The sequence below is a fragment of the Anopheles moucheti genome, chromosome 2 (assembly GCF_943734755.1).
Source record: "Anopheles moucheti chromosome 2, idAnoMoucSN_F20_07, whole genome shotgun sequence".
Classification (NCBI taxonomy): Eukaryota; Metazoa; Arthropoda; class Insecta; order Diptera; family Culicidae; genus Anopheles; species Anopheles moucheti.
This window is the reverse complement of record NC_069140.1, coordinates 31182421-31192296: the sequence shown is the minus strand read 5'-3', so window position 1 is coordinate 31192296 and position 9876 is coordinate 31182421. Positions and strand designations below refer to the sequence as shown.

General features: G+C 46.9%; 1 protein-coding gene across 1 annotated transcript in view; it reads left to right on the top strand.

Annotated features, from left to right (window-relative positions):
- Nucleotides 1-1255: 1255 nt before the first annotated feature.
- LOC128299584 (coiled-coil domain-containing protein lobo) overlaps nt 1256-9876 on the top strand; it is a 166366-nt gene continuing 157745 nt past the window's right edge. The window contains exon 1 of the mRNA XM_053035588.1: nt 1256-1420. Within this exon, the coding sequence (XP_052891548.1) occupies nt 1256-1420 (165 nt within the window). The remainder of the gene's footprint in view (nt 1421-9876) is intronic.

The window sequence follows — 9876 nt, the reverse complement described above, 5'->3', positions numbered from 1 at the left end:
CATTTGGACGACCCGGTGGCACAGGCGGTTGGGTGCAGGAAAATCAGCGGGAGCGGGAGGTTAGTTTTCAGTTCCGATGGTGTACATAGATATTGCGCGATACACCCGTCATGCGTGTGCGAGTGGTGCGTACGGGTTTTCCGAGATGGACGCACTCTTTTCTGCGTGTGCGGTTACGCTTGACGATGGCAACGGGGGGAGCGGAGTGCGGTGGTGAACGGTACGGGATAGCCATTGCCACGGGTAACCGTGTACCGTCTTGCAGATTTTCTTCCCGAATAACATGAGTGTATGCCCTGCCTGCCAGCTTGCCATCGCTTACCCGTCCGGTTAGCAGTTCCGAGTTGTGCCTGGTGGATGCATTTTGGGATATGCGAGATGCGTATGAGGATATTTCATCGACTTCCGTGCTCTGGTGCTCGTCCCCCGCTCCCCCTTGGTTGGCGTCACCGTTCAGGCTAAGACTTGCTTTGTTCCGTACGTGGACAACACCGTCCGGGTTTGAGCAAAGCAAGATCTGCAAGGAACGGACGACTGACGATGACCAAGATATTCTGCACCAATGCTGCTCGGATCTGGGGTACCTTATGCACCGACCACCGGCCAGAACGTCGTCGAATCTTTCGGTTACAGCTTGGAGGATTTATGTTTTCGATCCGTTCGGTCCAGTCCAGTGGCTATCATTTCCGGCTTACCGGGACTGGATTTGGTGTGTGGTTCGGTTCGAACGCGACGCTGCGGACGGGCTGCGGCAGCAGCAGTGGACAATCCTTTTTGCATTATTTGAATGAATCGATAATATCTCAGGAGAAAGGTTTGTGCTTGATTGGCACAGAGGTGAATACTACGTCGTGCCACAGCGGGAAGTTATTTGAAGTGTCGTTTTTGAGCAGTGTTAATTTAATTTTGTGAGATAGTTATGGGAAAAGAATGTTATTTTTGATGCATTTTGGATAAATTGCACACGCACGATTTAAAGTGCATAATCTGTGTTGGTAATTTCCGTCTTCATTTTACCCAACGGTTCCTCGCTTATTGAGCTACTCAAATCACCGTTCCTGCTTCCGCTTCTTTTGTACGATGGCATGTAGCCGATTTTCCGGAGGTGGATAGTGGGTGTTCGGTTCATCTTTTGCATCCGAGGCAAAAGAACGACCCAGAGCCCAGCGAGAATCCCATTCATCTTGGATCGATGTAGCGCACCGGTTGGGGCGGTTGGGGCCAGACGGATGAGGATGAACAAAAAACTAAGAACATGTACCATCAACCATCCGGACCCATCGACGTCGTCATCGTCGCCATCGTCGAGAAAGATGTGCTCGTCGACTATCTCGTCCCGCTCGTGAAGGATATTAGAATACAGCAGCGTCCGGTTCGGACAGTGGAGTTCCACTCCAACACCGAAACATTTGGTAAAGAAGTAGGCCGGGAACGTAGTATGGGGATGAGGATTGTAAGGATATGGACATCCCGTTGCTAGGCAAGTCGGTTCAGTATATACATACGCAAGCACACACACACAAACGGACGCACGCATGGTTCGCTCTGCATATCCTTTTGCGCTACGCTGTCACCAAGGGTGTGAGATGACGACGCTCAGCATCTTTTCTTTCGCATCCTTCGAAACGATGCGCCGGCCAGAGCGAGGAACAAGCAGCGCAGCTCGGCCACACATTCGCTTTATGTATGGTGCTTTCTTTGCTGCATTTAATCCTCGGCCACCTTCACAATCACCCGGGGTTTGGTTGCAAAAACCCAACCGTGCCCATCGTGCCTCTTTCGTTTGCTTCGTCGCGTCCGTCGGGCGCTGTTTGCGTTTGCTGGCCCGGACGTACGACGCGCAAGCATTTGCAGTTAGATTTAACTTGAGTTGGTTCCCCGTCTTTGTTTTTTTTTGCCCGACTCGCAACCGGTCAATGTGTGTGCAAGAATTTCTCACATACTTGTGCAAATAAATTTCCTTTCACTGCAGCATGGTGTGGCAGGCATTCGGTGTAGGAATTGGCCATACCGTAGAGCGCCTACCTGCTATCATTCCTCCTGTTCTACGTACCCAAACAAATGAGTTTCGAATATATTACGAAGCAGGGGGTTTTATGCAACCGGCGTATACTTTCGCCGTGCATACACACGGATCGCGATTTTGTTCACCCCGTCCCGTGCTGTGTGTTGTCAGCGCTTCGCACAAATAGGGAAGCGTCTAGGACGGGTTTTTGGAAATAAAAGGATTTCTGGTCAGTCAGTCCAAGGAAGAAGATCGTGCATCTGTAGCCGTGCGTTACCAAGGATGCATTAATTTGAGAAATTGGCATTTTTCTTTCCGAAATTGGTGACGTTCTGCTTTTTGGGTTGGTTTTGGGCAGAAGAATGTCATAGGGGAAGATTGATACTGGTTCGTTTGTAGAATGCCACAGCATTCGCTTTATTGGCAAACGAAAGTCATATTCATAGCGAGAAAGTGTGTTTCAAAAGTGAGGAGTTTTGGCGAACTCTGAGCGAAATTGTTGAAAATTTGATTTTTTTTTATTCATGATGAATTGTCAGGCCGTTTTGCTTTGAAACTTTGACTGCTCGAGATGCTCATATTATTGAACGCACACCTGTTTTTGTTGTTTTTTTTTTCAATTTACTTCAATTCCTCAAAGAGGATCAATTCGTATCGAATTTTTAGGATGCATTAACTCTGCTGTTAAATTTTCAAAATTCGCACAATCCGCACAAATATTTTGGGGCCCTCAACACGGCGAGGCCCTAGGCGACCGCCTACTCCGCCTACCGTTTGATCCGCCGCTGAACGATATAGAGTGTATTTCTTTTTCTATAGGGGATGATGGGCTTTTTTTAACACAAATCGAGAAATTGCTGTTTTATAATATCAAAGTATCATATCATTGCCATTTATTATAGTCATTCTGATTGTTTTACTTCGTTTGTAACATGACTTAAACTAATTTTGGGTTGTTTTATAAAATTTCCAAGCGAGGGGACCGTATGTGTATATGAAAACCGTCCGTCAAAAGGACAGGCCCAAGGGTCAGCATTTACAGGACGAACGCTTTATTAAACCTTCACGCACCGCGGTGACAAATGGGATTGAATTCGCGTGAGGGAATCGGCCGTTTCAATGTGCTGATTCTGCCCCTTTTGCAACACGGTTGAGTCTTCTCTACGCCGGATTAAAGATCAAATTCCCGCGGGTGCAGGAACACCGCAAACAGGACGAACACTTTTTCCGAGGAAATCGTGATGTACGGCGCGTGTGTGGGGTTAATTTTCGATTTTCCGCGCTGCGGTACAGTCTGCGTGACAGCCAAGTAGCGAGAATTGAACTGGGGACGAGCGAAGGCGGTACGGCATGCACACAGGGAACGGTAAATCGTTGCCGCAAAGAAACGGAAAATCGCTTTAGCGAGGGTGGGAAATCGCGACCGAAACGCCAAGCTCCGGGCTATTCGTACCGGACAGCAGCAAGCAAGGATGCTTTAGAAAGTTTGCCTTTTGCGAGGGAATCAAAGCGGGAGAAAACGGCAGATATGAGTAAACCTGGACAAACCTGACAGGATTCCGTCCAGCGGGTGAGTTTGCGTATGTGTGCATGCATGGGTTACACGGATGTGAGTGTGTGGCAGCGATGGGCATTCGGCTTCTTTTGCTAGCAACCCTAGGCGCATCGGGATGACTGGTTTTTATTTCTTTTCCCTACTTCCCTCAGCTCCCACAGTCACCCCCACACACACACACACATACGCACAAGCGGACTATCGCGAGATTTGGCGCGCCCGCATCCCCTTCCGTCGCATTTTAAGGATGTCACCTTACGTCCGTCCTTTGGATGGTCAATGTTTCGAAAAATTTACCCATCCTTTGTGCGGGGCCAATAAATTCAGCGCCAGTGACATGTGCGCGAACGGCAGGAGGAAAAAAATCACACACGCACACAGAAACACATTCACGGTGGGAAGGATTCGCGAACAGAAGGGTCCTTCCGAGACCCGTGGGCCCGGGTGCAGTGATTAAATGAACGAACGCGAACGTTCGCCAGCGATGAAGATAAAGCGAAGAAAACGAAACCTACCCAGGTAGATGGGAGGATTACAAAACACAAGGACAAAACCCGAGCAACGGCTCACCGGTACCACCACACGGACAGGGCCCGAAACGTGAAGAAGATGGTGAAACACGACGGTGGTGGGCGTAGAATGGAAAATTTTTCGCGACAGGCGATCAACAACCACACCGCCAGCAAACATATCCCTTTTTGCTTCGTGTCATTCTTTTCCTGGAACTGGCCCGTTGTCTTATTCCTTATTTCCCATCAATTGCGTGTGTTTGTGTGTGTCTGGAATCGGCGATTTTGTTGTTGTTTTTTTTGGTCCTGGCCCTCCAGGCAAGGACCGTCCCTGCCGGGCTTAGGTACTCATTCATTTGGCAGCGGAAAAGATGGTATGGTTCCATAGAAGGGATTTTAAGACAGCGGACAGGCTTACTTTCGGGGTTGATTGTTGTGCGGAAAACATTTCACCTCGTCCTTACTATCCGTCCCAAAGATGGCAGCGGGCAGAAGGCGAAACACTTTATCTCGCAGAAACGCGAAAGGATTTCAGTTCTTTTTTTGACTGGCCGACATACTCGTACGCGTATTTCGGCGTAAAGGATAGCTGTCCTACGAAGAAAGTCCTCGCAGGGCTTGCTGTAATGAGAATAAAAAAATATCGTACGGCAGAAGGACAGAGCTTTAACAATGTGTGCAATTTTGCTCACGAAAAAAAGCAACCAACTGAGGAGTTGGCGGCTGTGTTGCAGTTTATCCAGCTTCCAACCCTCGGGGAGAGATGGGATGAGAGCTGGATCGAAAAGAAGGAAAATAAGGGGGAACATATTTTGGCCTCCCGATTTCGGCCCCGTTGTTGACTTTTTGGATGTTTTAACCTGCCGATGAACAAAGACCAATGGACTCGTGCGCTAAACGGATGCTGCTTCAGCGAAAGAAAGCGACAAGGCATCGCACGGCTATTTATCCTGCTAGCAAAAGGATCCATTTTGTGTATTAAAAGCGGTACACAGTTTCATTGGCCGACGGCGTTTGTTGGGCTTGCCGAGTCCATTCGACTGGGCGAAAAACAATCTTCTCGGGATGCGAAGATTACGCGTGTTCGAGAAAGTGAACGTAGCAAAAAACAGCATTCCAATACATTCGAACGGGTCGAGCCCTCATTTAAAGGACACCATCGAAGAGAACGGAAAGTGGTGAGGAAATTTAACGTAGAAAAAAAAAATTACGCTTCATACCGCCGGACGGCTCACGTGGACGTTTACTGTCACGTTCGGTTTTGCTATTTTTCGTTCCTACCCTACATGCTTGCAGCGAAAAGTCCCCTTCATTTCTTCGCCCTGCGAAACACGATGGATGGTAGTTTTTCTACTCGCTGTTTCGATGCCGGCCAAGTTTGTCCCTTCGCGATAAGGTCGTGCGGCCTAATGTCCGGTACAGGGACGTGGGTTTTGCGTTTGGGTGTGCAGGATACGGAATATTGATGATTTTCTCTTTGAACGTTAGGTCGAATTTTCCCAATTTATCGATGGTTAAGGAAACGTGCAAAGTGTGCATTACGCGCGCGGGTAGGATGTACAGCACTGAATGTTCTCGATATATTATTTCCGTTCGATGTAGTAAAATTGAGCATTGGTATGAAGACGTTCGTGAAAATTCGTCGTCTTCACACGACAGGACCGGACTAAAATCCCTCCCGGAGCAATCCCACGTAGCAAGGACTAACTATTCGGCTACGGGTAAATAAAGTCACAGAAAGCCAGAAATGGCAGACCTATAGACTTCATGAGGTTGTTGTGCAGAAGAAGGACAGAAAAAGATCAGTTAGAAGTTACAGGATTTTATTTAGTGTTTGAATAATTATTTACAGCAGAATACTTCAATTTCATGATAAATTTGTTTGAGTGAAATTTTCATTAGGGTCTTGGAAATCTTGAACACCTTCGTGCTGTATACCTTCTCCAATTTGCCTCTAACTTCTATTCGTCTCGATTGGTTTATAGATATATGCAATATTCGATAGTAAGGCTTGGTGATAATGTTAGATATTGTTACTTACTTACTTACTTATCAAGCGCTGTAACTGCTTCGCGGTCTTGGTCCTCTAAACCGCTCACTGTTGAGCTCCATCGTCCGCCAATCCATCAACCCGGCTTTAATGGCGTACGCATCGACGTCATCACATCGTCTCAATTAGAACCCACCAGGTCTGCGCTGTTCAAGTGGACGACTTAAAGAAACTTAACGGGCTAGGTTGTCCGATGTAATTTTCATGACATGACCAGACCACCGGAACTCAGGCGAGTCCTATCCGCTGTACGCCAGTAAGTGCGTCTAACAGCTCGTATAGCTCGTTGTTGTAGTGGCTCCTCCATTGTCCTTCCACACATACGGGAATAAAAATCCTTGACTTATAGAAGATAGTCTTCGAAGTTTCCATCTCGGAGTCACGGATGGCCCTCTCTAGCGCTAAATTGCAGAGTGCACAAGCTAGCCCGTTTCCTCTACGCAGAGTTCCTTGGTGGTAGCAAGAGATTTGCGAGTTTTCCATCCACTATCACCTGGCATGTTGGCTGGGATTCCAATAGAGCTCATTGCGTCGTATAGGTTTACCCTGGCTATGCTGCCGTAAGTTACCTTGAAGTCGATGAAGAGATGGAAGGAGTGTAGCTGTTGCTCCACCATCTTCTCCAAGATTTGCTGCATGGTGAAGATCTGATCAGTAGTTGATATTCCCTGTCGGAATCTCCTCTGATAGTTTTCAACTACCTTTTCAACGTATGGGACCAGACGATCTTGTAGTATAAGGGAGAATATTTTGTAGGCGGTATCCGATACCTATGTGATTATTGTACTCTAGCTATTATTCCTAGGATATTGTTGATGACATTATAAAATCTATATGAAGCATCAATTCGATGTGCTTTTAAATCCTAGTTTATAATCCTAGTAATCATAGTGAAAATTAGTACAAAATAGTGGTTCAAACTGTAGATCATCAAACTTAAAAATAATTTCATGAGCGTATCTTATCACTGTTTCACTGCTTCACGTATGACAGTGTCAACAACGACGTCTAGAAGTTTCAATTGGCAAAAAAAATGAAACAAGTAATTGTTTTTGTGTGTTTTATTGCAAGTTATTCTTACACTTCATGAAATCATATCAGCATGAATGTTCCATAAAGCAAGCAGTAAGCCCGCAACAAGCAAAACCTTTGAAGTATAAAAGTATAAAATCGGCAACGTTTCATTTTTGCATGTTGCATCGGTATCTTCATTTCGTCGCTTCCGGCAGGTAAATGTTTACGAGCTCGTACCTCTCGAGGGAAGTGCGTCCTCCAATATCTTCCCTTCGCCATCGGTGACCATTTTTGTTTGGCAGATTTTCGGGAAAATGTGCCCCGTCAGCGCGAGTGAACCGCGTGTTGGCGCGCCAGAGTTGGTCAGAGAAGCGACTCATGTTTCGCGTCCCGCTCTTTCTAGATGCGATGCTGGCTGTTTGGGTGTTCCGTTTTCCGTACGTGCCGTTTCGCAGATCTGCGGGGTTCTCGTTCCACGAAGCTACCTCTGCACAGCCTCGGTACGCGATTAGCTGAGAGTTTTCTTATGACCCTCGATGTCCCGGTGCCGGCGCGGGTGTTAATAGGCCGTGAGTCTGCGAAATTGTTGGCCTATTCCTCTTGAGTTTGTCCTTCTGCGGGGTTTTGCCCCTTAAGGGATGGAGGAAGGATGCAGCCGAACCATTATGCTGCTTGCGCTCCGCTTGCACCGCTGCACACCATTCGCTACCCCGCGTTCACAGCCTTACCTGGCTGAATGTTCGTCTCCTGGTGCGAGGGACGTGACATTGCTTTTGCTCACGGGTGGTTGGTGTTGGTGGGCCATAAAAATGCATTGCACCATTGCACCGCGGGATCACGGAAGGTGTTGGCCGGTGGAAGCGAAAGAGCAGCCATGTAGAGAGAGGACGATAGACGAGAAGGAGCGTTTCTACCTAAGGGGAAGCTTCTGAGAATTGCATTCCAGGCCGCTGAAATCGCTTTCGTCGCATGTGTTTCGCCGTCGTGTTGCGCCTCTAAATCCCCCGGGGTGGTGGTGATGAACCCGAAGGAGAGTCCCTTTTTTTGGTGGGCAATTGGCCTGGGCCCTCCGGGGAAAGAAACCAGCAAAGGATCGATACGCGACCAATGGGCGTCCCTTTTATGCCGTCTTTCTGGCATCCAGCGCTTGAAAGGCTTCGGCTGCTAGGATGCGGGATGGCGAAACACCGGCCAAGCTACACCTTCTCTGATACGGAAACTCGAAACCATTCCCGTGTGCTACTCGCTCCTTGGGCCGTCCTGGGTACGCTGTCCCGCCGCGGTCCCATCCCGGGGCTTGGTGTAGCATAATTTTTGGCGATATTTTACGCACCCATTGCAGCAAATACGCGGCCTCTCTTTCCACTGGACGACCCGCACACGGTCCTCTTTTCCGATCCTTTTCGATGTCCCTTTTTGCCGATCGTTTGTCTTCCGGTTATTCGGGACGACGCTACGTTTGTGTGTGTGCATGTTTGTTCTGACTCGCGTTGCAATCAGTTTATGTACCTGAGTGCAGAAGGCGCAAAAGGTTTTTGCAATTGAACCTGCGGCAGCCCCGCTAAGCCGGCTTCAGTGAAGTGGTGAACGGTTTGTGAAAAATGTTATTATGCGGGGAGTGTACAAGGAATAGGTTAACCAAGCCACGGTCTACAACGAACCAAACATGCGAGCGTGCAAGAAGTTTTTGCCTGGATATTCGCGCCCAAAACCCGAAGCGATTACGGTTAGGTAGCGAGAAAAGATTTTTTTGTTTGTAGGTTGGTCGTTTTTTTTTGTTGTTGTTATGTGGGTTCATTTGCGAAGGTTCTCCGGGGTATTCGCTTTCACCAATAATTAGCTTTTCGTCCTTGTTGGTTGGTGCTGTCGAAGGTTGGTTGGTATTCTTTTGGAAAAAGTTTAAGGTTGAGGAAGATAATCTGACGGGGCTGACGCGTCGTGGTACGAAAGCGTAAAAAATGGTGTTCAGAATGGATGAAGATATTGAAAATAGCATATTTTCTTTACATAATGATGCATTCACCCATTTCACTTCTGTCTTTGAATGTGAAGCTTTCATTTGAGCTCTGTAAATATTGAAAAACGAAATGAGATGAAACGTTGAATAATAAACACCAGTACTACGTACTGACGCATTAAGAGCACTAAAACTGATTGAGTTTAACAAACATGAGTTGAGTTTTGATTTAACTTAACCGTTATAGGTTAGACCTGTTAGATACACCAGTATCTGAATATTACAGTAATGTGGAACACAGTTTTTTTTGTATGGGAAATAAAACAAAATGTATAGAAACAATAGAACCAAACCAACTGAGCTGGTCGAACCGGGGAAGTTGCGCCAGTCAATTAGGTACTTGTAATAGATATTGTTGTATCTTCTCTTTACAACACTGCTGTTTAGCTAATTTTACTTCCAGTCCAATTTGACGCGAATGTTGGTCATCTTAAGCTTGGTGTTAGAGAACGTGTCATGAAGGTAACTAGGGATGTTGGCTCGAAGATTCGAGACAGGGACTTCCCAACACATCTTCTACAAGTTGATCTGGGTGCTAGTATACACCGATGATCCTGTGGCTGCTCGACTCTCATTTTATTGTAGAGAATCAAGTATTGAGTATAAGAGGTTGTATTGCAAATTATGTAATTAAGCAAATTTGAATGTTAAATGAAGTATCGTTCTGGATCCACCAACGGACCAACTTCCAACTCCTTACATTGTTCACGTTAAAGTTGCTTATTT